Source organism: Rana temporaria, chromosome 8 (genome assembly GCF_905171775.1).
Source record: "Rana temporaria chromosome 8, aRanTem1.1, whole genome shotgun sequence".
Taxonomy (NCBI): domain Eukaryota; kingdom Metazoa; phylum Chordata; class Amphibia; order Anura; family Ranidae; genus Rana; species Rana temporaria.
The window spans coordinates 182,131,813-182,158,832 of record NC_053496.1 but is presented as its reverse complement, the minus strand read 5'-3'; the positions used below and the strand labels follow the sequence as shown (position 1 = coordinate 182,158,832).

General features: G+C 44.8%; 3 protein-coding genes and 1 long non-coding RNA gene across 4 annotated transcripts in view; 1 reads left to right on the top strand and 3 right to left on the bottom strand.

Moving 5' to 3' along the window:
• LOC120910202 (gastrula zinc finger protein XlCGF26.1-like) overlaps positions 1–27,020 on the top strand; it is a 1,148,070-nt gene that overhangs the window by 306,101 nt on the left and 814,949 nt on the right. The gene's annotated exons all lie outside the window — the stretch shown is intronic.
• On the bottom strand, positions 6,246–8,268 carry LOC120910166 (gastrula zinc finger protein XlCGF17.1-like). Its single transcript, XM_040322048.1, has one exon. The coding sequence runs from the start codon at positions 8,245–8,247 to the stop codon at positions 7,255–7,257; it is 993 nt and encodes a 330-aa protein (XP_040177982.1). The 5' UTR covers positions 8,248–8,268; the 3' UTR covers positions 6,246–7,254.
• The window catches only part of LOC120909809 (zinc finger protein 418-like), a 46,947-nt gene continuing 40,003 nt past the window's right edge, over positions 20,077–27,020 (bottom strand). The window contains exons 3-5 of the mRNA XM_040321539.1: positions 22,226–22,366; positions 22,013–22,115; positions 20,077–21,484 (exon numbers count right to left, since the gene is read on the bottom strand). Of these exons, the coding sequence (XP_040177473.1) occupies positions 20,199–21,484; positions 22,013–22,115; positions 22,226–22,366 (1,530 nt within the window). The 3' untranslated portion in view covers positions 20,077–20,198. The remainder of the gene's footprint in view (positions 21,485–22,012; positions 22,116–22,225; positions 22,367–27,020) is intronic.
• Positions 23,952–25,846, bottom strand: LOC120910247. The gene is made up of 3 exons (XR_005741451.1): positions 25,805–25,846; positions 24,265–24,384; positions 23,952–23,991 (listed from the first exon to the last, which is right to left on the bottom strand). It is a non-coding gene; the product is annotated as an uncharacterized LOC120910247 (long non-coding RNA).

Sequence of the window (27,020 nt, the reverse complement as noted above, 5' to 3'; positions counted from 1 at the left end):
GACATACACGACTAGGGTGACTTGATTTTGCTGGCTTGAAGAAAAAGTGTGAAGTAATAGTATGGGATTGATCAGTAGATTCTTCTCGATTAAAAAGATCCACTGATCTTAGATGACCATCTGCAGTCATAGCATGGGATTTATCAGAAATTTCCTCGGGATTAGAAGGATCCATTGGTCGTAGATGGACATCTGAAGTCATAGTATGGGATTTATCAGAAGGTTCCTCAGGATTAGAAGGACCCATTGATCTTAGATGGACATCTGATGTCATAGTATGGGATTTATCAGAAGGTTGCTTAGGATTAGAAGGATCCATTGATCTTAGATGGACATCTGAAGTCATAGTATGGGATTTATCAGAAGGTTCCTCAGGATTAGAAGAATTAGCACTATGGACTTTGAATTTAGAAATTTGAGTTTAAATCTCAGTGGGACCTTCTTTGGAGGCCTACTAGTCATTTCTGTTCCATGGAGTAATAGTTGGAACACTGTGCTTTGAATCCAGGTATCTGAGTTCAGATTTCAGTGGGACCTTATTTGGGGACTCACCAACCATTTCTGTTCCATTGTGTAAGTGTTAGAACTCTGGACTTTGTATCCAGGGATCTGCGTTAAAATCTTGGTGTAATCTTTTTTGGATCCTTACCCATCATTTCTGTACCACGGTGTAATGGATAGCACTTTGGGCTTTGAATACAGAGATCTGAGCTCTAATCTCAGTGGGACCTTCTTTGGAGGCTTACTAGTCATTTCCGTTCCGTGGTGTAATGTTTAGCACTATGGACTTTTAATCTAGAGATCCGAGTTAAAAAATTGGGTTCCAATTTGAAGACTCACCCAACTTCACAATATGATTGCCAGATACTTAGGCTGAGCAATCGTCGGTCAGCAGCGTGTACAAGAAATGGGTCCATAGACAAACATCATCTTCGAAATACAACGGACTCATTTCTTTATTATCACACACAGATTACATCATTGTTAAAATACAAAGAATTAAAAAACAATATAACGGAAAACACCAACGCTTTGACAGCAATATATTTATCATTATCGTGAAATGAAAAAATTATTAAGTACACAATAATTGTATTAAAAAATGATCTAAAATGACTACCAATATACACAAGACATGTTTCGCCTCTTCCTAGTAGATTTAATCATTTGACAATGCTATAAAATTATTCTCCTCTATTTCATGGATGATCGATCTCCCTATTATTACGAAAAGAGATGAAACTTCCTCTTCTCACTGGAGATTCTGCACTTAGAATAGAGCCCAGATTTGTGTCATCAGCCCTGACCAGCTGATCACAGCACAGATTTATACCACAGATTGGAACTTTCACTTTAACTGCCGATGGATTCCACCAGGAATGAAAGTACTGGGAAAGAATGTGTAGGACTTATCACATCCATGTCTCTTTTGGAATTTTACGCTACCATGCTAAAAAATCCCCAACAATAATAACCTAGTCCTGATAGAGATCTTCTTTTATCATTAGTATCTACTTCACCACAGCACATTGTTCTCCCAGCAGAGTCCACACCACTAAACACTTTCTGCAACCCTGTTATCCAATGTCTACACTACAATCTCTGACAGCTCTCCTCCACCATCCACACTACAATCTCCGACAGATCTCCTCCACCATTCACACTACATTCTCCGACATCTCTCCTCCACCATCCACACTACATTCTCCGACAGCTCTCCTCCACCATCCACACTACATTCTCCGACAGCTCTCCTCCACCATCCACACTACATTCTCCGACAGATCTCCCCCACCATCCACACTACATTCTCCGACAGCTCTCCTCCCACCATCCACACTACATTCTCCGACAGATCTCCTCCTCCATCCACACTACAATCTCCGACAGCTCTCCTCCACCATCCACACTACATTCTCCGACAGCTCTCCCCCACCATCCACACTACATTCTCCCACAGATCTCCTCCCACCATCCACACTACATTCTGCGACAGCTCTCCTCCACCATCCACACTACAATCTCCGACAGATCTCCTCCACCATCCACACTACAATCTCCGACAGATCTCCTCCACCATCCACACTACATTCTCCGACAGCTCTCCTCCCACCATCCACACTACAATCTCCGACAGCTCTCCACCATCCACACTACAATCTCCGACAGCTCTCCACCATCCACACTACAATCTCCGACAGATCTCCTCCACCATCCACACTACAATCTCCGACAGATCTCCTCCCACCATCCACACTACAATCTCCGACAGCTCTCCACCATCCACACTACAATCTCCGACAGCTCTCCTCCACCATCCACACTACAATCTCCGACAGCTCTCCTCCACCATCCACACTACATTCTCCGACAGCTCTCCCCCACCATCCACACTACATTCTCCCACAGATCTCCTCCCACCATCCACACTACATTCTCCGACAGCTCTCCTCCACCATCCACACTACATTCTCCGACAGATCTCCTCCACCATCCACACTACATTCTCCGACAGCTCTCCTCCCACCATCCACACTACATTCTCCGACAGATCTCCCCCCACCATCCACACTACAATCTCCGACAGCTCTCCTCCACCATCCACACTACATTCTCCGACAGATCTCCTCCTCCATCCACACTACATTCTCCGACAGATCTCCTCCTCCATCCACACTACATTCTCCAACAGCTCTTCTCCACCATCCACACTACATTCTCCGACCGCTCTCCTCCACCACCAAACTACATTCTCCGACAGCTCTCCTCCACCATCCACATTACATTCTCCGACAGATCTCCTCCACCATCCACACTACATTCTCCGACAGCTCTCCCCCACCATCCACACTACATTCTCCGACAGCTCTCCCCCACCATCCACACTACATTCTCCGACAGATCGAGAACTGAATCTTCCACTGTTTTTCCTTTTTTATATTTTTTGTGTGTCTACTATTATTTTTGGTGAATAAGTAATAATGGGTACTGTGTACCTCTTTTCACATAAAAGGGAAGACTAGATATCTGGTGTCCCTCTTACCTTACAGCAAGTTTTCTGATTCTAATAGGTCACCCCCCCCACAGACCTCCATATCCACATTTCCTGCAAAAAAAAAAAAAGGAACAGAGGTTGCACCAACCTAGTGCATTACCTTTGTGATGACTTTATTAGTGTTAAAAAGAGCACTCACAAAAAACATCAGAAAATAAGGCAAATCAAAGTCCACAATGTACTTGAAACAGCCTGGTCATCTAGATGAGTCCCAAGCATGAGAAGATCTTTAAAATCTGTCATGTTTCAAGGGGAGATCCCAATAATTGGCTCTGAGGAAGAGGGGATTACCCCCTCGAAACACGTCAGCCTTTTGGAAGGTCTTCTCGCACTTAGGACTCATTTAGATGACCTGATGTTTTTTGTGAGTAAACAGGCTTAATAGACTTTGACCTTCCTTCTTTGGTGCCATATGAGTTCAAATCTTGGTGGAATCTTTTTTCAAGACTCACCAAGTACTTTTGTTCCATGGTGTAATGGTTAGCACTCTGGACATAGAGTCCAGAGATCTGAGTTCAAAACTCAGTGAAATCTCAATTGGATAATCACCAATTATTTCTGTTCCATGGACTAATAGTTAGCGCTCTGGACTTTGAATCCAGCGACCCGAGTTCAAATGTCAGTGGGAACTTATTTGGAGACTCACCAATCATTTCTGTTCCATGGTATAATGGTTAACACTCTGGACAGAGAATCCAGGCATCTGAATTCAAAACTCAGTGGAATCTCAACGATCATTTCTGTTCCATGGTGTAATGGTTAGCACTCTGGACTTCGAATCCAGGCATCTGAATTCAAATCTTATTTGGAGCCTCACCAATCATTTCTGTTCCATGGTTTGACAGTTACCACTGTGTACTTTGAATCTAAAGAAAGATCTGAAATCAAATCGTTGTGGGTCCTAATTTGGAGATTCACAATATGATTGCCAGAAACTTAGCTGAGCGGTCAGCGCTGTGTACTAGTATTAACTTTGTGATGACTATATTAGTGTTAAAAGAGCAGATGAATACTCACAAAAAACATCAGCACATAGGGCAAATCAAAGTCCACCATGTACTTGAAAAGGCCTGGTCATCTAGATGAGTCCCAAGCGTGAGAAGACCTTTAAAAACTGATGCATTTCAAGGGGAGATCCAAATAATTGGCTCTGAGGAAGAGGGATCTCCCCTCGAAACACGTCAGCCTTTTGGAAGGTCTTCTCACACTTGGGACTCATCTAGATGACCAGGCTGTTTCAAGTACATCGTGGCCTTAATGGACTCTGACCTGATATGAGATCAAATCGTGGTGGAATCTTTTTTGAAGCCTCACCCATGGTGTAATGGTTAGCACTCTGGACATAGAATCCAGGGATCCGAGTTTAAAACTCAATGGAATCTCAATTGGACACTCACCAATCATTTCTGTTCCATGGTGTAATGGTTAGCACTCTGGACATTGAATCCAGCAACCTGAGTTCAAATGTCAGTGGGAACTTATTTGGAGACTCAACAATCATTTCTGTTCCACGGTGTAATAGTTAGCACTCTGGACTTCGAACCCAGGCATCTGAGTTCAAACCTTATTTGGAGCCTCACCAATCGTTTCTGTTCCATGATGTAACAGTTAGAACTCTGGACTTTGAATCTAAAGAAAGAGTTTGAATCTTTGTGGCATTTCAAGGGGAGATCCAAATAATTGGCTCTGAGGAAGAGGGATCTCCTCTCGAAACACGTCAGCCTTTTGGAAGGTCTTATCACACTTGGGACTCATCTAGATGACCAGGCCGCTTCAAGTACATCGTGGCCTTAATGGACTCTGACCTGATATGAGTTCAAATCTTGGTGGAATCTTTTTTGAAGACTCGCCAAGTATTTCTGTTCCATGGTGTAATGGTTAGCACTCTGGACATAGAACCCAGGGATCGGAGTTTAAAACTCAATGGAATCTCAATTGGACACTCACCAATCATTTCTGTTCCATGGTGTTATGGTTAGCACTCTGGACCTTGAATCCAGCGACCTGAGTTCAAATGTCAGTGGGAACACATTTGTCCGTGAAAAATCCGACAATTGTCCGATGGAGCATACAAATGGTCAGATTTTCTGACAACAGCCTGTCATCACACAATTCCCGTCGGATAATCTGATCGTTTGTACGAGGCTTTAGTGTTAAAAGAGCAGATGTATTCTCACAAAAACATCAGCAAATAAAGAAGGTCAAAGTCCATGATGTACTTAAAACGGTCTGGCCATCTAGACCAGGGCTCGACAAATCCCGGTCGCCAGGGCGAATAGAAATAGTGTCCTGGCGACTTGGCTTGGAAGGTGGGCAAAAAAAATAAATGTTTTTTTTTGTGAGCTGGCGCCATCTGGTGGTGAGCCGTTGGTATTACAAGTTATTACCACCAGATGTGTGAGCTAGCGCCATCTGGTGGTGGCCGTTGGTATTACAAGTTATTACCACCAGATGTGTGAGCTAGTGTCATCTGGTGGTGGCCGTTGGTATTACAAGTTAAGCATTACAAGTTAAACAGCAATTTTAATGTAATTTTTCACTATTTTCACTGCCATCTTCTTCCCGCTAATTAGAACCCCCAGACATTATATATATTTTTTATCCTAACACCCTAGAGAATAAAATGGCAATTGTTGCAATACTTTCTGTCACGCCGTATTTGCGCAGCGGTCTTACAAGCGCACTTTTTTTGGAAAAAATTACACTTTTTTTTAATTAAAAAATAAGACAACAGTAAAGTTATCCCCATTTTTTTTAATATTATGAAAGATAATGTTACGCCGAGTAAATTCATACCCAACTTGTCACACTTCAAAATTGCGTCCGCTCGTGGAATGCCGACAAACTTTTACCCTTTAAAATCTTCATAGGCGACGTTTAAAAAAACTCTACAGGTTGCATGTTTTCAGTTACAGAGGAGCTCTAGGGCTAAAATTATTGCTCTCGCTCTACCAATCGCGGCGATACCTCACATGTGTGGTTTGAACACCGTTTACATATGCGGGCGCTGCTCGCGTATGTGTTCGCTTCTGCGCGCAAGCTCGTCGGGACGGGGTGCGTTTTCTGGCTCCTAACTTTTTTAGCTGGCTCCTAGATTCCATGCAAATTTGTCAAACCCTGATCTAGACGAGTCCCAAGTGCGAGAAGACCTTCCAAAAGGCTGACGTGTTTTGAGGTTCCTCTTCCTCAGAGCCAATCATTGGGATCTCCCCTCGAAACGCAGCAGTTTTGAAGGTTTTTTTACGCTTGGGACTCATCTAGATGACCAGGCCATTTCTAGTACATCGTGGACTTTGATTTGTTTTATTTGCTGATGTTTTTTGGTGCTGATGTTTTTTGGGAGTATACATCTGCTCTTTTAACACTGAAGCCTCGTACACGCGATCGGATTATCCGATGGGATTTGTGTGATGACAGGCCGTTGTCGGAAAATCCGACCGTTTGTATGCTAGACCTTCAAAGCTGCTGCGTTTCGAGGGGAGATCCCAATAATTGGCTCTGAGAAAGAGGGGATCTCGCCACTCGAAACACGTCAATCTTTTGGAAGGTCTTCTCGCACATAGGACTCATCTAGATGACCAGGCCGTTTCAAGTACATCGTGGACTTTGAACTTCCTTATTTGCTGATGTTTTTCGTGAGTAAACATCTTTTCTTTAACACTAAAGCCTCGTACACCTGATCGGATTATCCGATGGGAATTGAGCGATGACAGGCCATTGTCGGAAAATCCGACCGTTTGTATGCTAGACCTTCGAAGCTGCTGCGTTTCGAGGGGAGATCCCAATAATTGGCTCTGAAAAAGAGGGGATCTCGCCACTCGAAACACGTCAATCTTTTGGAAGGTCTTGTCGCACATAGGACTCATCTAGATGACCAGGCCGTTTCAAGTACGTCGTGGACTATGACCTTCCTTATTTGCTGATGTTTTTCGTGAGAAAACATCTGTTTTTTTTTACATAAAGTCATCACGAAAGTAATGTGCTAGTTCGGTGCGCCCTCTGTTCCTTGTTTTTGCTGGATTTCTTCTGGGTTTTCCCGGCCCGTAGGGGGCAGCAAAGATCGAAGCTGTCTGATTGATTTCTGCCAGTGCTCTTCTCTCGAATGCAGGAGATTGGTCTTTTCTGTCTATAGCCGCAGTTCCACCTGTTAAAAGCCAGGTCATACATTTGTGCATTAGTGCCTTCACCCCCATGTTTAGTTAGACCTCTTTTATCTGTGGACCATTTTCTTCAGTCGGAACGCAGTGAGGATGCTCTGCATTATGTATTCTCTGGTCTGTAAGAAGGCGCTCATTCGTGTGAATGCTCTGGTGTTTCAAAAGGTTTCTTTTCTCAGTGAAACTCCTACCGCACTCTGAACATGAATGAGGACGGTCATCCGTGTGAATTTTCAGGTGTCTAACAAGGTCTCCTTTCTCAATGAAACACTTTCCACACTCTGAACACGAATAGGGGCGCTCACCCTTATGAATCCTCAGGTGTCTAACAAGGTCTCCTTTCTCGATGAAACATTTCCCGCACTCCGAACACGGAAAAGGGCGCTCGCCCGTGTGAATTCTATGGTGTTTAACAAGGTCACCCTTCTGAATGAAACATACTCCACACTCTGAACACGAATAAGGACGCTCACCCGTATGAATTCTCTGGTGTCTGATGAGGTCTCCTTTTACAGTGAAACATTTCCCACACTCTGAACACGAAAAAGGACGCTCGCCTGTGTGAATTCTCTGGTGTCTAATAAGGTCTCTTTTGTTGGTGAAACACTTCTCGCACCCTGTACATGAAAACGGGCGCTCGCCTGTGTGACCCCTCTGGTGTATAAGTAGGGAGAATTTCTGTGTAAAACATTTTCCACACTCTGAACAGGAGAATGGACGCTGACCCCTGTGGGTTCCCTGGTGTAAAATAAGCTGTTCTTTTGTGGTGAAATATTTGCTGCACTCTGAACAAGAGAAAGTACGCTCCCCTGTGTGCATTTTCTGGTGTGCAAGAAGCTTTCTGTTTTCAGTGAAAGATTTCCCACACAACAAACAAGACAATGAACTCTGTCCTGTGTGAATTCCCTTGCGGTTTAAAGATTTCATGGGATTGAATGAATCTGTTGATCGTTCAGCACTGTGAGAATCTAGATGGCCATCTGAAGTCATAGTATGGGATTTATCAGAAGGTTCCTCAGGATTAGAAGGATCCATTGACCTTAGATGGACATCTGATGTCATAGTGTGGGATAGATGGACATCTGATGTCATAGTGTGGGATAGATGGACATCTGATGTCATAGTGTGGGATAGATGGACATCTGATGTCATAGTATGGGATAGATGGTCATCTGATGTCATAGTATGGGATAGATGGTCATCTGATGTCATAGTATGGGATAGATGGACATCTGAGGTCATAGTATTGGATTTATCAGAAGATTCCTCAGGATTAGATGGATCTATTGATCTTAGATGGACATCTGATGTCATAGTATGGGATTTATCAGAAGATTCCTCAGAATTTGAAGGATCCATTGATCTTAGATGGACATCTGAAGTCAAAGTATGAGATTTATCATCATCGTCCTCAGAATTTGAAGGATCCATTGTTCTTAGATGGACATCTGAAGTGAAAATATGAGATTTATCATCATCATCGTCCTCAGAATTTGAAGGATCCATTGATCTTAGATGGACATCTGAAGTCAAAATATGAGATTTATCAGCATCTTCCTCAGAATTTGAAGGATCCATTGATCTTAGATGGACATCTGAAGTAAAAATGTGGGATTTATCAGAAGATTCCTCGGAATTTGAAAGATCCATTGATCTTAGATGGACATCTGAAATCAAAATATTGGATTTATCAGAGGATTCCTCAAAATGTGAAGGATCCATTGATCTGAGATGGACATCTGATGTCATAGTATGCGATAGATGGACATCTGATGTCATAGTATGGGATAGATGGACATCTGAAGTCATAGTATGGAATATATCAGAAGGTTCCTCAGGATTAGAAGATTCCATTGATCTTAGATGGACATCTGATGTCATAGTATGGAATATATCAGAAGGTTCCTCAGGATTAGACAGATCCATTGATCTTAAATGGTCATCTGAAGTCATAGTTTGGGATTTATCAGAGGATTCCTCAGGATTAGAAGGATCCATGGTTCTTAGATGGACATCGGATGTCATAGTATGGGATTTATCAGAAGGTTCCTCAGAATTAGAGGGATCCATTGATCTTACCGACCAGTAAAATTGTATTTTTGGCGAAATGTCGGTATCTTCTGCAGTACAATCTGGAGATATAATAGGATGTCTCTCCAACATATTTAAATTTAAAAAAGTACCGTCCATCTGTTGGAAAGAAATGTTTCATACATGTTATGTTTGTATTGTTTTGCTGTCATTTATATCAGTTCCACATTCAAAACTTTCCCAGAGCTCTGGCATTGAATCGGATACAATTATCACAACCAACCAACAGAAAATACAAGAATACAAACCAGATCAATGGTACGGTACACCTATACCATGCTAGGCAGCAGTATTTGTGTATTGATGACATTGTATTGTAAAGAAGTGACCTTCCTTCACCTCATTTCCTTAAAAAATGACAACATACAGAAGAATGAAAATATACCGTTCAGGTGATGTTCAGCAGGGGGAGGGTCTCAAGTTCAACTTCTGACATCACCAAAGGGTTGCACATAACATTTAGCCTATGAAATACAGTAAAACCTTGGTTTGCGAGCATAATTCATTCCAGAAACATGCTTGTAATCCAAAGCACTTGTATATCAAAGCATTTTTTTTTACAGGGTATAAAAGAGAAGAGAGGCGCCTTTAACCACTTAAAGACCTTGGGTGTTTTTCAGATTTGGTGTTTGCAAGACTAAAACAGTTTTTTCTGCTAGAAAATTACTTAAAACCCCCAAACATTATATATATATTTTTTTTAGAACACCCTAGAGAATAAAATAGTGGTTATTGCAATACTTTTTGTCCCACCGTATTTGCGCAGCGGTCTTACAAGCGCACTTTTTTGGGGAAAAATTCACTTTTTTGAATTAAAAAATAAGACAACAATAAATTTGGCCCAATTTTTTTATATATTGTGAAAGATAATGTTACGCCGAGTAAAATGATACCCAACATGTCACGCTTAAAAATTGCGCCCGCTCGTGGCATGGCGTCAAACTTTTACCCTTAAAAATCTCGATAGGCGACGTTTAAAAAATTCTATAGGTTGCATTTTTTGAGCTACAGAGTAGCTCTAGGGCTAGAATTATTACTCTCGCTCTAACGATTGCGGCGATACCTCACTTGTGTGATTTGAACACCGTTTTCATATGCGGGCGCTACTCGCATATGCGTTCGCTTCTGCGCGCGAGCTCGTCGGGACGGGGCGCTTTAAAAAAAATAAAAAAATTTTTTTTTTGTTTTCTTATTTCTTTTTATTTATTTTATTACACTGAAATAAAAAAAAGAAAATAATTGATCACTTTTATTCCTATTATAAGGAATGTAAACATCCCTTATAATAGAAAAAAGCATGACAGGTCCTCTTAAATATGAGATCTGGGGTCAAAAAGACCTCACATCTCATATTTAGACTTCAATGCAAGAAAAAAAAAAAAATTGAAACTGTCATTTTTTCAAATGACAAAAAAAAAAATGTCTCTTTAAGACACTGGGCGGGACTGACGTTTTGACGTCACTTCCGCCCAGCAAAGCTATGAGGACGGGTGGGGGCCATCTTGCCCTCACTCAAGTCCTCACCGCTCAGGCTGCAGCATCCGATCTCCTCCGCCGCTACCGACGGCTCCGGTAAGGGGCGGAGGGCGCGGAAGAGCGGCGGGAGGGCCCTCTCCCGCCACCGATAACGGCGATCTCGCGGCGAATTCGCCGCGGAGACCGCCGTTATCGTTTACACGGCCGCCCGCTGAAAAGATGGATATCTCAGTTGTGGCAGCAGCTGCTGCCGTTACTGAGATATCCATGTTTAAAAAGAGGACGTACATTTACAATACGCGGGTCGGCAAGTGGTTAAAGCCGTGTACACACGATCGGATTTCTGATGAAATCAAATCCGATGGATTTTTCCGTTGGAATTCCGATGAAGCTGACTTTCATCAGTCTTGCATACACACTATCAGACTAAATTCTGACCGTGCAAAAACGCGGTGACGGAAAACACTACGACAAGCCGAAATAAATGAAGTTCAATGCTTCTGAGCATGCGCCGACTTGATTCTGAGCATGCGTGGATTTTTCTCCGATGGAGTTCCACACAGACGATTGGAATTTCCTATCAGTTTTTTATCCATAGGAAAAACTTAAAACATGTTCTATTTTTTTACACTGATGGGAAAAAGACTGATGGGGCCCACACACGATCGGTTTGTCCGATGAAAACAGTCCATCGGTCTTTTTTCATCAGACAAACCGATCGTGTGTACACAGCTTAAGTCTAGCAATAAGTTGCTAAATGTTTTACCTTCATTAAATGTAACCATATTGCTACACTTAGAGGCTCCTCTCTTCTCTTTTATACTCAGTTGTGACATGACTCTACTCTTATATCAAGACATCGCTTGTATATCAAGGCAAAATTTATTAAAACATTTTGCTTGTCTTGCAAAACGCTCTCAAACCAAGTTACTCTCAAACCAAGGTTTTACTGTACTACAGAAAACTGTCATAGACAATGGACATACTAAAATAGTAAACGATCAGAGAGAAAAAGAAAAAAAACATGCTACAAGAATGGAAAGAAAGTGAAAAAAATAAACCAAATTATTTAACATGCAGATATTATATATATAGTTCTATATTTAGGATGTAGCCAGTCTATAAACCAGAGGTTCTGGATGGACAGTTGGATAAATGGCTCTATATTTAGAATGTATCCGGTCTATAAACCAGAGGCTCTGGATGGACAGTTGGATAAATGGTTCTATATTTAGGATGTATCTGGTCTATAAACCAGAGGCTCTGGATGGACAGTTGGATAAATGGCTCTATATTTAGAATGTATCCGGTCTATAAACCAGAGGCTCTGGATGGACAGTTGGATAAATGGTTCTATATTTAGGATGTAGCCAGTCTATAAACCAGAGGTTCTGGATGGACAGTTGGATAAATGGCTCTATATTTAGGATGTTCTCGGTCTATAAACCAGAGGCTCTGGGTGGACAGTTGGATAAATGGCTCTATATTTAGGATGTAGCCAGTCTATAAACCAGAGGTTCTGGATGGACAGTTGGATAAATGGCTCTATATTTAGGATGTAGCCAGTCTATAAACCAGAGGTTCTGGATGGACAGTTGGATAAATGGCTCTATATTTAGGATGTAGCCAGTCTATAAACCAGAGGTTCTGGATGGACAGTTGGATAAATGGCTCTATATTTAGTATGTATCCAGTATATAAACCAGAGGCTCTGGATGGACAGTTGGATAAATGGCTCTATATTTAGGATGTAGCCAGTCTATAAACCAGAGGTTCTGGATGGACAGTTGGATAAATGGCTCTATATTTAGGATGTAGCCAGTCTATAAACCAGAGGTTCTGGATGGACAGTTGGATAAATGGTTCTATATTTAGGATGTATCTGGTCTATAAACCAGAGGCTCTGGATGGACAGTTGGATAAATGGTTCCATATTTAGGATGTATCCGGTCTATAAACCAGAGGCTCTGGATGGACAGTTGGATAAATGGTTCTATATTTAGGATGTATCCGGTCTATAAACTAGAGGCTCTGGATGGATAGTTGGATAAATGGTTTTAATATTTAGGTTATATCCGGTCTATAAACCAGAGGCTCTGGATCAGGGATCCCTAAACTATGGCCTTCCAACTGTTGCGGAACTTCACATCCCATGAGGCACTGTAAAACTCTGACATTCACAGACATGATGGAAATTGTAGTTCCTGAACAACAGGAGGGCCATAGTTTGAAACAGGGCTCGACGAAATCTGGGCGCCAGGTCGCAATTGCGACTAGAATTAGCAACCTGGCGCCTGGGGAAGGTGCTTCTGCGTGCAAGCTCGGTGGGACGGGGCTCGTTTCTGGCTCCTTCCTTTTTTAGCCGGCTCCTAGATTCCAAGCAAATTTGTCAAACCCTGGTTTGAAGACCCATGCTCTGGATGAACAGTTGGATAAATGGCTCTATATTTATGATGTATCTGGTCTATAAACCAGAGGCTCTAGATAGACAGTTGGATAAATGGTGCTATATTTAGAATGTATCTGGTCTATAAACCAGAGGCTCTGGATGGACAGTCGTTCTATATTTAGACTTAATCCAAGCACATATTACAATATAACTCTAAATATATTTATTGACGGGGTAGTTACTGGGTGTAAATAGAAAATATCTTATTACCTCCTCTGCTGCCATCTCCAGCAATGTCTCCTCTCTACTTCCTCCTGACTCACCTCTCACCTGGATCTTCCTGTTCCTACTCTTACATCACTTCCTTTCAGTACCTGACATCACTTCCTGTCTCTGCGTTCCACTGACAATATGTGAAGATCATCACCTTGGGCTAGATTCAGCAAAGAATTACGCCGGCGTATCCATAGATACGCCGCGTAAATTCAAAGCTGCGCCGGCGTATCTACTTTCTGTATTCAGAAAGCTAGATACACCGACATTAGCCTAAGATCCGACTGGCGTTATTCTATTACGCCGTCGTATCTTAGGGTGCATTCTCACGCTGGCCGCTAGGTGGCGCTTCCGTTGTTTTCGACGTAGAATATGCAAATTCCCTAGTTACGTTGATTCACAAACGTACGTGCGCCCGGCGTTCGTTTTTTACGTTGTTTGCGTAAGGCTTTTTCGGCATAACGTTGTGCCTGCTTCTATGAGGCGCACTCAATGTTAAGTATGGACGTCGTTCCCGCTTCGATATTTTACATTTTTTACGTTGTTGCGCGTTTGCGAATAGGGCTGGACGTAATTTACGTTCAAGTCGAAACCAATGACGTCCTTGCGACGTCATTTGGAGCAATGCACACTGGGATATGTACACGGACGGCGCATGCGCCGTTCGTACAAAATGTCAATCACGTCAGGTCAACATACATTAACATAAAACACGCCCCCCCCTTACACATTTGAATTACGCGCGCTTACGCCGGCCCCATTTACGCTACACCGCCGCAACTTACGAAGCAAGTGCTTTGTGAATACTGCACTTTCTCCTGTAAGTTGCGGCGGCGTAGCGTAAATACGATACGCTGCGCTGCCGTTAGATTGCGCGCCCCTACCTGAATCTAGCCCCTTGTGTTGAAAATAAATACGGCAGTCTACGTAATGGTCATTCATTTTGCCCTCTGCCTTGTGGTCCATCCTTTCATCAGGTTACGTTGGCAAAAAGATTATACCTCACATCAAATCCAGACATAAATAATAAGATGAAAAACAACAAATTTCTATAAAGTTCTAATATTTCTAAATGCAAAACTGTAGAACTCAAACAAACTGAAAATGACAATACGACATATGAGGCTCAGTTCGCAAAGTAGAAGGATCACTATCTTAGCCATGTGGCTGGAATGTCGAAATTTTTTGGTATTTTCTATGGATATATTTTTAAAATATTACTTGCAAAGTAACGACCTTCCAAGCATGCTCATTGCCCATCCTACTGGGCGTGAGCACTACCTACACTGGCCATCTCATTTTTTCTGCAATCCTCTATACAATTATCAGATCGATTGTGATCGAAAAAACAAATAAATTCCAGGTCAGATAACAAGAGCAGGTACACAGGAACATAGGTCTAGGGGAGCTGAAGAACGTCCAGCGATTAGCACACATCAGGGCCCCCCTTAAGTGCTTCCTGCCTGGACTATTGTAAAATAATGGCGGAGCTGGAGCTCTCCCATCCTGGGTGGACATCATATGACATCCTCCCAGGATCAGGGGATCCTGGGAGGATCGTGCCATCAGACACAGTGGATGACAGATCAGTATACCGGGCCACTGCTGGTACCGTATGATCGCTGTGGCCAATCACAGCAAATCACATGACAATTGTACGCAATGTACAATTGTACGCGTTGTTCAAACCGTGGGGAACATTACAGCTTTCAAATCAATAGCTTCCGCCGCCGTGAGCGTCATATACAACCCCTCCCCCTTGTCCGGGAAACTTTGATAGACAGATCACCCATCCAATCCTGGGATGGGTGATCTGTCTATGAAAAAAGTGCCCGGAAAAGGGGGAGGCGCTGTATATGACACGCGCCGCGGGGAACACAGCTATTGAATTGAAAGCTGTAATGTTCCCCGTGCTATTAACAAACAGGCGGTGGCAGCGACAGCAGCAGCGGCGACACAACTCTCCTTTCCTTGCTCGCCCCCCCTGCTCGCAGGCAGGCCACACTCGCCAGCCCTCAAAATTTACTTGCAAGATGCGAGCAGGCGAGTGAAATTTTGAGGGCTGCTGTAAAGCCAACCTATCTTCAGAAGGATCATCAGTTTCAAATTTAAAACCACTTGGCTGAATTCGGTAGATGGGTGGGCTTTCCTTTTGGTTTGGTTTCCTCCAGCCTGAGGCCACATTCCCAATCACCGGCCCTCTTATGCCGCATACACACGATTGGAAAATCCGACAAAAATAATGTGGATTTTTTTCCCCGATGGAATCTTGGCTCAAACTTGTCTTGCATACACACGGTCACACCAAATTCCGACTGTCAAGAACGCGGTGACGTACAACACTACGCAGAGGCGGCTCTTTAATTAGGCAAATTAGGCGGTCGACTAAGGCCTCACACTCACAGGGGCCTCATTTACCCAATGCATTACCCCAGTTTTGAGGGACAGGGGACCTTAACGCTGATGTGCTCAGGCAGGGTTAAGAGCCCTGACTCAGGAGCGGGGCCGCCAGCATCCCTAACAACCAGATAATATCGGTGACACCACCCCTTGTGATATCAATGACCCAGCATGCCCTCAGTCAATGACGTCACAAGAAGGCGGGTTCACCAGGTGACATCACTGGGTGGCCCCCGCCCCTTAGTTATTAAAGAACAGGATCTGGGGGCCCCCTTGTTAAAGGGGGGCTTTCAGATTCCTATAAGCCCCCTGCTCGCAGACCCCCCCAACCACCGGGCAGGTTTGTGGGGAAGAGGCTCTTTCCTTGAATTATTTTTCCCATCATAGGTGTGAGTGGGGCCCCATGTCAAGTTTTGACTAAGGCCCCTTTCACACGTACGGACCGTATGTCCGCATTTTCATCCGTCCGTTTGCGGATGAAAACGGGACATACATGGGTCCCTATGTGATTATGGGTGTCAGCGGATGAACATCCGCTGACACCCGTAATTTGTCCGCCTCCGCAAAGATCCGCATTTGCGGACGGAAGAAATCCTATTTTTCTTCCGTCTGCCGGATCAGATGAACACGGACATACGGTCCGTGTTCGTCCGATCCCCCATAGGGGAGAGCGGAGGAAACACAGGGCGGTCCCTGCACAGCTGCCAGCTCAGCGGGGATTTTATGGAGGATCCCCGCTGAGCTTTGCGGACACACGGAGCCGATCATTACTGATCCGCTCCGTGTGAAAGGGCCCTAAGGCCTAACAAAGTTAAGAGCCGCCTCTGATGTCACTACGATGAACCAAGAAAAATGAAGTTCAATGCTTCCAAACATGCGTCAACTTGATTCAGAGCATGCATGGTTTTTGGTGCGTCGGAATTGCACACAGACGATCAAAACTTCCTCCAAGAACTTTTCTTGTCGGAAAATTTGAGAACCAGCTCTCAAAATTTTTCTTGGCGGAAATTCCGACAGAAAAATTCCGTTGGAGCCTACACACGGTTCGGAATTTCCGACTAAAAGCTCACATCGGACTTTTCATGTCGGAATTTCCGACTGTGCGTACGCGGCATTAGAATTATAGTAATTTGTTTTGTTTTAAAAAAAGGGACTCAGACCAGTATATTGTAATGTGTAGAGCTTACTTGTTTTATTTTCCACAAGATTAATTATTAATACAAAATATATCTTTCGGCAAACTCAGATTTTCTACAATTTTAGTAAAAATATATCACATTTTTGAAAATTGAGCACCAGCTGAACAGCTTCTTCAGTAAAGCAAAACGAGAGTACTGGCGCACAGCAGCCAATGGCTATCGGTAAAAAGGCTCGTCGGTGAAAGACAATTCCTGATCGCATACTGGGGGTTGGTGGATTTTCTTTTTGAGATCCTTTCTTCATCCAGTGGAACACAAACCTAGTAGGCACACTGGGCTCCAGTTATCATTTCTTCGTATTCTGGTCCATGTACGGTTTGTTTCTTTCCGTGTATTGGTATGGCTGTCCTCGAATTACCAAGATTGCCCGTTTTGTGGTTGGGGGCGAAACACGTTGGTGAACAGGAAGGGGAAGTGGAGTCCTTAACAATGGGGCATTGTTAATTCCTATTGATGCCAACAATGGGGCCTCCTATTATAACTAGAGTTGTCCGATACCCCTTTTTTAAGACCGGGTACAAGTACTGATACTTTTTTTCCAAGTACTCGCCGATACCGATACATTTTTTATGTCATGTGACAGTTTCTCAAAGCACAATACAGATTAGGTGGCACTGATCTGCAGCACTGACGGCTGGCAGGCACTGACAGGTGCCACTGATGGCTGGCTGGCACTGACGGCTGGCTGGGACCGATAGATGGTACTGACGGCTGTCTGGGACCGATAGATGGTACTGACGGCTGTCTGGGACCGATAGATGGTACTGACGGCTGGCTGGGACCGATAGATGGTACTGACGGCTGGCACTGATAGATGGCCCTTATGGGCATTGGGCACTGATAGCTGACATTTATGGGCACTGATGGGCAGGAACTAAAATGCCGTTATGGAAAGCTGCTTGCAACGCCCATCCTAGTACTCCTTGCACTCGGCCGCATAAAAGCAGCAACGCCCATCTTGTTACACCCAGCCCAAACTATATGGGCTGGGTGTAACAAGATGTCCGCTGCTGGCCGAGTGCAGGGTGTACCAATATGGGCGTCAGGATTTGCAAGCACGGAGCGTCACTTCCGTGTCCGAATGTGATGGCTCTGGTCGCCGATCCCGAAGGATGATGCGACTGCGCCCTGCACACTAAACCCCCTGCCAGCTTACCTGCTTGAGGACTCGCTCGACACGCTGCCCTCCGCTCCGCCCGCTGACTTCCCATTCCAGGTATCGGCTAAGGCATCGGGAGCATTTGTGCGAGTACAAGTACTCGCGCAAATGCTAGGTATCGGTATCGCGACAACCCTAATTATAATCAATGATGGGGTATTGTTTATTCCCATGGATGCCAACAATGGTGCTTCCCATTACGTTTTGTGGTTGGGGGGCGAAACACGTTGGTGAACAGGGGAAGTGGAGGAGAGATGGGGAAGCAAGAGGAGCCCAGAAGGCAAAGGAAAAAGCTAAAGGAAAAAGATGTAATAGGTCAATGATCAAACCTTACGATGCCAGGCAACCCAAGGGGTGGTACAATGAGACCTTGATTGGGTCTCTATTGTATTGAAGGAGCCATCCGGGATATAGATCAGAATATTGGAGCCTTCTATGTATGGGGGGGTTAAGACCCAATTAAAAAATGACATGCAAGGGTCTTAAATGGGTCAGAATTTCAAGTCCAAGCTTTACGGGTTTCCTCTGGGTCATTCTTGTTAGTGAAAACCCGGGTCTCCATGGTCATCATCTCTACTTTGGATGACACCCCCCATCTATCTGGATCGATCCAGGTAAGTGCCGGACCAACCTGTAGACACGCTGGGGGGGGGGGGGGGGGGTTTGTGCCATGCTCCCGAAACAAAAAACCCACCAGCTGCCTCTGCCTATGAAGAAGAGGGGGGAGAGAGAACACAGCCCGCACCTCTTCCCAGCTTGTTCCTTCTCTCCTTGCCGCTTCCATAGCTAAGCGGACAGAAGTGGGCATGTCTCTGTCACTACTCCCGTCAGCCTTGTAGTAGAAGGAACTTGAGGTGCCCCCATCTGTACAATATACGCTGCGCCCAGGGCAGCCATCCCTTCTGCCCACCCCTTGTCCCAGCACCAATCGCAATACTTCAATAACCTAAAAAAATTAAAATAAATCTCCCAATTCAACCCAACTTATATAGAGCACTAGGGTTGTCCCGATACCGATACTAGTATCGATATCGGGACCGATGCAAATACCCCCCGATACCGAAATAGAATACTCCCGCCGCCGTTGCGCTGCATCCCGACGCCGTTACGCCGCATCCCCGCTGCCTGGTTAATACGCGCGGGGAACATTACAGCTTTCTTTCGTATAGACACTCCCCCTTGCTCGGGTAAACTGTCCAATCCCGAGCAAGCGGGAGTGTCTATACGCGGCGCGAATCATTACAGCTATTCAAATGAAAGCTGTAATGTTCCCCGCGCGTATTAACCAGTCGGCGGCAGCGGGATGCAGGTAAGGGGGACATGGCTGGATATGGGGGGAGACATGGCTGGATATGGGGGGAGACATGGCTGCATATGCGGGACATGGCTGGATATGGGGGGGGAGACATGGCTGCATAGGGGGGGACATGGCTGGATATGGGGGGAGACATGGCTGGATATGGGGGGAGACATGGCTGCATAGGGGGGGGACATGGCTGCATAGGGGGGGGACATGGCTGGATACATGGCTGGATATGGGGGGAGACATGGCTGGATATGGGGGGAGACATGGCTGCATATGGGGGGGGACATGGCTGCATGGGGGGGAGACATGGCTGCATGGGGGGGACATGTCTGCATGGGGGGGGGGGGACATGGCTGGATATGGGGGGGGACATGGCTGGATATGGGGGGGAGACATGGCTGCATCTGTGGGGGGACATGGCTGCATTTGTGGGGGGACATGGCTGCATTTGGGGACACATTTTAAAAAAAGTATCGGTATTCGGTATCGGCGAGTACTTGAAAAAAAGTATCGGTACTCGTACTCGGTCCTAAAAAAGTGGTATCGGGACAACCCTATAGAGCACCATTTAAGTCTAAAAAAGGGAAGTGTCGGAGTCTGGGGCAAGAAGGGTAACAACAGTAACATGCTCACCTGTGTGAGTTTAATAAGGCCTTCATTGCAAAGGAAACATTTGCAGCCGGAAAAATAACTCTAACCTGTGTGAATTTTCTGGTGTTTTTGAAGGCGCACTTTGTAAATGAAACATTTCCCGCACTCGGCACATACGAAAGGGCGCTCGCCCGTGTGAATTCTCTGGTGTGTATGAAGTGCGTTCTGCTGCCTGAAACTTTTCCCGCAATCCGAACACGAATAGGGGCGCTCGCCCGTATGAATTCTTTGGTGTTGAAGAAGGTTTCCTTTTTCGGTAAAACACTTCCCGCACTCCGAGCAGGAGAAAGGACGCTGGCCCGTGTGAATTTTCTGGTGCGTGAAAAGCGCGCTTTTCTGCTTGAAACTTTTATCGCATTGTGAACACGGAAAAGGGCGCTCCCCAGTGTGAAACGTCTTGTGCTGAAGAAGGTGTCCCTTCTCGGTGAAAGATTTCTCGCACTCTGAACACGAATAGGGACGCACGCCGGTGTGAATTCTCTGGTGTGCAAGAAGGTGTCCTTTCTTGGTGAAACATTTTCCGCACTCCGAACACGAATAAGGCCGCTCGCCGGTGTGAACTCTCTGGTGAATAAGAAGCGCACCTATTCTAAAGAAAGACTTCCCGCAATCTAAACATGGATAAGGGTGCTCATTGGTGTGAATTCTCTGGTGCGTAAGAAGGTGTTCTTCCTTAGTGAAACATTTACCGCACTCCAAGCATGTCAAAGGACGTTCCCCCGTGTGAATTTTCTGGTGTAGAATAAGGTATTGTTTCCGAAAGAAACATTTCCCGCACTCAGAACATGAAAAAGGACGATCACCCAAGGGAATTCTACGCTGTTTAGGTTGAGCTGTGTTATAAGTGTGAGATTTCTCCGAAGATGGTGAGGAACTCTCTCCTGTGTGATCTCCACCACATGAAGAGGTCATAGTATAGGATTGATCAGAAGGTTCCTCAGGATTAGAAGGATTCATTGATCTTAGATGGACATCTGATGTCAAAGTATGGAAAAGATGGTCATTTGAGGTCATAGTATGGGAAAGATGGACATCTGATGTCATAGTGTGGGATAGATAGTCATCTGATGTCATAGTATGGGGTAGATAGTCATCTGATGTCATAGTATGGGGTAGATAGTCATCTGATGTCATAGTATGGGATTTATCAGAAGGATCCTCAGGATTAGAAGGATCCATTGATCCCTCCAGATGGGAAGGTCTGTGATGTGCAGTTGGAATAATGGGATCTTCTCCTGGAGAACATTGTGTGATGTCATCATCTTCTGCCTTGAAATCTGGTGATAAATTTGGATCTCCCTCCGAGGTATTCAGAAGAAATCGTCCATCTGTAAGAAAATAAAAATTAAACATTTTTTTTAGTCTTAAATTCAGAAGTCATATACAGTGGAACCTCGGATTACGAACATAATCTGTTCCAGGAGAATGCTCATAATCCAAAGCACTCGCATATCAAAGCGAGTCTCTCCATCGAAGTCAATGGAAGCGAAAATAATTTGTTCCGCATTGACTTTAATGGGATGCAATACCGCATGTGGCCAGAGGTGGGGGAGCGCTGGAGAGCCTCGGAAACGGATGGAACGGAGTATTTCCGTGTCTTTCCAAGTTTTACAGAACTGCGCCGTTTGGCTCTGGCGCCCCCCACCTCAGGCCAAACGTGGTACTGCACACCGCTTTGGCCTGATTCCTGCTCGTTTTGCGAGACAATACTCACAAACCGAGTTAGAATTTTTTTTAAAATACAGTGCTCGTATTGCGAAACGCTCGTTAACCCGCGTTACTCGCAATCCGAGGTTCCACTGTACTTAATACTCCTAGAAAATAAAAATGTGAAAGGCTTCTGCATTTATACTTACTTATGTCTATAAAGAGAGAAGATTCCTCCATAGACTGCTGATCCACCAACGTCTCTTCTTCTTCCTCTTTAACCTCAACTTTGATGTCTTTCCGTTCTTCAGCCTAAACCCCGAAGATGACCGAACACATTTAGAAACACGAACAAGAGATCACAGAGAAAAACGTCCACTCATAGAAGGATTTTTAAGATTTTTTTGGCCAGTCCCGTCTACCTGATCATTCTCTGTATAGTCCCAGGAACCTCTCTCCTCCATAGACTGCCGATCTCCACTCACCAACCTCTCGTCGTCTTCTTCTTCTTCTTCTTCTTCTTCCTCGAGATCCTCATCTTCGATGTCTTTCCGTTCTTCATTCTAAAGATGACAGAACACATTCTCAAAGAGGAACAAGAGATTACATATGTTCTCTCATAGTTAGCAATACATTGTTAGGTCTACATGGTTAGGGCCCACTCTACCTGATGATGGTGGGGGATGGTGTGACCTTCCTGTGTGGAATCCCGGGAATACAGAGGACGGGGACATCTCTCTGGTGGGTTCCCATTACTGGATCCATCTGTAGGAAACACACACACTGACTGAATACATTGTTTCTATGTGTTTATCAGATGATGGGGGATCTAGGTGGAGCCTCCGTACTGCTCTCTCCTTTACAATAAAGTCTCCTCTTACCCGGTGATGTGAGGGGCGGCTGATTCTCCATCATAACGTCCTTGTAGAGATCCTTGTGTCCTTCTAAATACTCCCACTCCTCACGTTGGATAAATGACTTGGAAAAAACATTGAAAAGACTTGTTTGACCAATAGAAAACCTCCATATACAGAATCCTATATCCACAGTTGACTTAGAGTGGCCATCCTTAAATGGCGGACCGCGGTCCAAACACGGATTGAGTGACGCTCCTGTCCAGACCGTTAGCTCAACGTGCCAGATCCCCGCCGCTCGGCAGTTATTGGTTGCTGGGACAACAGGCGTCCCAACAACCAATGACATTGCGTGTGCGCCCCGTCCCCCACCTTGCTATCTCTCCCAGTGCCAACTCCTGCCTGCCCGTGTAATGCCACATGTGAGCTGCGCTCCCTTCAGTTGGGTCTTGGCACAGCTTCCCCCTTCTGCAGCTCGCAACCTCTGCTGGCTCCTGCTCCCTGCCTGTCCTTAAAGTATGGTGTGTGTACTCCAAAGAGATTTACAGGGGCACGCCCAATGGCCACATTTTATGTTAAAGCGGGAGTTCACCCGCTTCCGACGGTCGCGTACATCGCGTCACGAGTAGCCGAACGTCGGTGCGGCTCTATACGGCGCCTGCACACCAACGTTCGGCTACTTGTGACGCGATGTATGCGACCGTCAGAAGCCTGTCAATCAAATAGGAACGCCCAGTCCCACAGCCCATACCCGGAAGCGGCGGAGAAGATGCATCTCTAAAATGGTAAGTACGGCTTCGATTGTAAAAAAAACACCCGATTCCCCTTGACAAAACGAGCCTCAATCTAAGGTTAAAAAAAAGTTTTTTGGGTGAACCTCTACTTTAAGGGGGCACTCTGTTGGGGACACCTGATGTAAAGAAGGCACTTTGATGGGGGCATCTGATTTAAAGGGGCACTCTGGTGGGTGCACCTGATGTAAAGGGGGAGCTCTTATGTGAGCGGCGGCTGATTCTCCATCATGACGTCCTTGTAGAGATCCTTGTGTCCTTCTAAATACTCCCACTCCTCCATGGAGAAATAGACAGTGACATCCTGACACCTTATAGGAACCTGACACACACAATGATACAGTCACCATCCAGACACATCCCTTGTCTGTTACTGGATAATGTCCCAGAATTCCCGGCACCGCTCACCTCTCCTGTCAGCAGCTCCATCATCTTCTTGGTGACTTCTAGAATCTTCTCCATGTTGTGTCTCTCAGGTTTTAGGGAGTCACATGGAGGCACTGTGATGGTCATATGATCACCTGACTTCACAAGAGGAAATCTCTGTATTGGAGAACCAATAGGAATATCATGTTAGAATCCCAGAATCCTCCTCACCTCTCCGGTCAGGTCTGTGTTTTATTAATAGAGATAAGAGTGATGTCATGTGACCTCCCAGAATCCTCCTCACCTCTCCGGTCAGGTCTGTGTATTATTAATAGAGATAATAGTGATGTCATGTGACCTCCCAGAATCCTCCTCGCCTCCCCGGTCAGGTCTGTGTTTTATTAATAAAGATAAGAGTGATGTCATGTGACCTCCCAGAATCCTCCTCACCTCTCCGGTCAGCAGGTAGATGATCTCCAGGGTGAGGTCCAATATCCTCTCAGTCACTTGGCGTTGGTCTTTGTCCATGCCTATTGATTTGGTCGTGTGATCTGAACAGGACGTTCCTCTCTGTCAATGAATAACTGGTCATTATCTGCACTTGACATTTATGCTGACATGAAGAATGTTTGCATAACAATCCTCTATGGCTATCAAAAGTCTCTAAACTGCAGATGCAACAGTTTTTTGTGAGGAGGGAACCACTGTGCCCCCCCCACCTATCCAATCTAAAAGAGTTGAGGGGTGGGACACAGAAATCTTTTTTGTACTGTAGGAATGTTCATGTCTTCAGCTGCCGTGATTAGAAATTGTACTTCTTCCCCATATCCCGATCCAGAGAAGACATGGTGTCCATTATGTCACAGTGATGAGAGCCAACAACCCCAGAGACAGATGGATAAATGGCTCTATAATTATGATGTATCCGGGGTCTATAAACCAGAGGCTCTGGATGGACAGTTGGATAAATGGCTCTATATTTAGGATGTATCTGGTCTATAAACCAGAGGCTCTGGATAGACAGTTGAATAAAGCTACCTACCTACCTTCCACCCTTCATCCTTCTTTTCTTCTAAAGTTCTCCCAAATAAATCCAAGAAAAGAAGTGTATTGTGTGGACATTGAAATTCTTCAGACTCTCCTTTCACCCTGGACAGCGAGAACATAGAGGTAACGTGCCACACAAAATATAACCAGCAGCTCGTGCGGCGGAAGTGCTACATATATTTAGGATGGATCCGGTCTATAAACCAGAGGCTCTGGATGGACAGTTGGATAAATGGCTCTATATTTAGGATGGATCCGGTCTATAAACCAGAGGCTCTGGATGGACAGTTGGATAAATGGTTCTATATTAAGGTGACCAGATATTTCAAATGAAATCCGGGGACATATTTTTTTTTACTAGTAATGGCGGCAATCAGCAACTCTCTGCCCTTGCGGCCCGCATCACAGCCTGTCAACTCTTACTCTCCAGGCCCCCCGGCTACTACTGGGTGGGGTTCGGAGGAAGATCACTCCGCCAGGGAAGGCAAGGAGATAAGCAGGCAGGTGGCTGGCCGAGACTTGAGCCAAGGCAGAAGAACATGCGAGTAGAGCTGAATGGGCATGCACCCGAAACTAAAGAAATATTCCCTCCGCTCCAACCAGCACATGATCATCAGAAAGAGGGAAAAGATAATGGAAAAAAATACCCCCCCCTAAGCTAGGAGGTGTGCAATTCAGATTTTTTTTTTTTTATTCTGCACTGACTGTCTTTGAAATAGCCCCAGCCCCTGTTCAAATGCAATGCGGGGACAAAAAAACGGGGACATACTTGGTCCGGGGACAGTGTCCTCAATCCGGGGACTGTCCCCTGAAACCGGGGATGTCTGGTCACCCTACCCTATATGCAGAGTTAATCTAAGCATATATTGCCATAAAACTCTAAATATACAGTATATACTAAAGGGGTGTTACTGGGTGTAAATAGAAGATAAGATCTTATTACCTCCTCTGCTGCCAACTCCAGCAATGTCTCCTCTCTACTTCCTCCCGACTCACCTCTCACCTGGATCTTCCTCTTTATACTCTTTCATCACTTCCTGTCTGTATCTGACATCACTTCCTGTCGTTGCGTTCCACTGGCAATACGTGAGATCACCTCCTTGTGTTGAATATAAATACTGCAGTCTACGTTCCACCGTTTTGCCCTCGGCCTCGTGGTCCATTCTTATATCTGGTTACATCGATGATTACACACACGGGGCCAGATTCACGTAGCTCAGCGGATCTATAGATCCGCTCGATCTACGTGAATTAAGATCCGCTGCCGTAAGTTTAGGAGGCAAGTGGCTAATTCACAAACCACTTACCTCCAAACTTGCGATGGCGGATCCTAAATCCCCCAGCAGAATTCAAATTCCGCGGCTAGGGGAGTGTCATATTTAAATCAGGCGCGTTCCCGCGCCGATTTAAATGCGCAGGCGCCGTCCACGAAATTTCCCGGCGTGCATTGCTCCCACTGACGTCGCTAGGACGTCAGTGGTTGCGACGCGTACGTAAACTACGTAGTTCCGACGCGTACTTAAACTACGTAGTTCCGTATTCGAGAACGACTTACGGAAACTACGTAAAAAAAATCAAATTCGACGCGGGAACGACGGCCATACTTAACATTGGCTGCGCCTGCTTTTAGAAAGGGTAAGTATACGACGGTACCGCGCTACGGAAACGACGTAAGAACACAGCGTCGGGTCCGTGTACGTTCGTGAATTTGCGTATCTCGCTGATTTACATATTATTCAGTGTAAATCAGCGGGAACGCCCCTGGCGCCATTTTTAATTTAAAAAAAAGATCCGACAGTGTAACACAGTTACACCTGTCAGATCTTCGCCCTATCTATGCGTAACTGCTTCTATGAATCAGGCGCATAGATAGGACCTGTCTAAGTCAGAGATACGATGGTGTATCTGTAGATACACCGTCGTATCTCTTTGTGAATCTGGCCCACAGAATAAACCTCACATTAAATGTAGACAATAAAACAAGGAAAAGAAAAACAACAATTTGATCGAGATTTAATATGAATATATATATATATATATATATATATATATATATATATATATATATATATATATATATATACACATACATACATACATATTAAATCTCGATCAAATTGTTGTTTTTCTTTTCCTTGTTTTATTGTCTACATTTAATG

Excerpts from the sequence above, each read along its gene's own strand:
- LOC120910166 (XM_040322048.1), bottom strand. The coding sequence starts at position 8,247 with ATGGATCCTTCTAATCCTGAGGAACCTTCTGATAAATCCCATACTATG.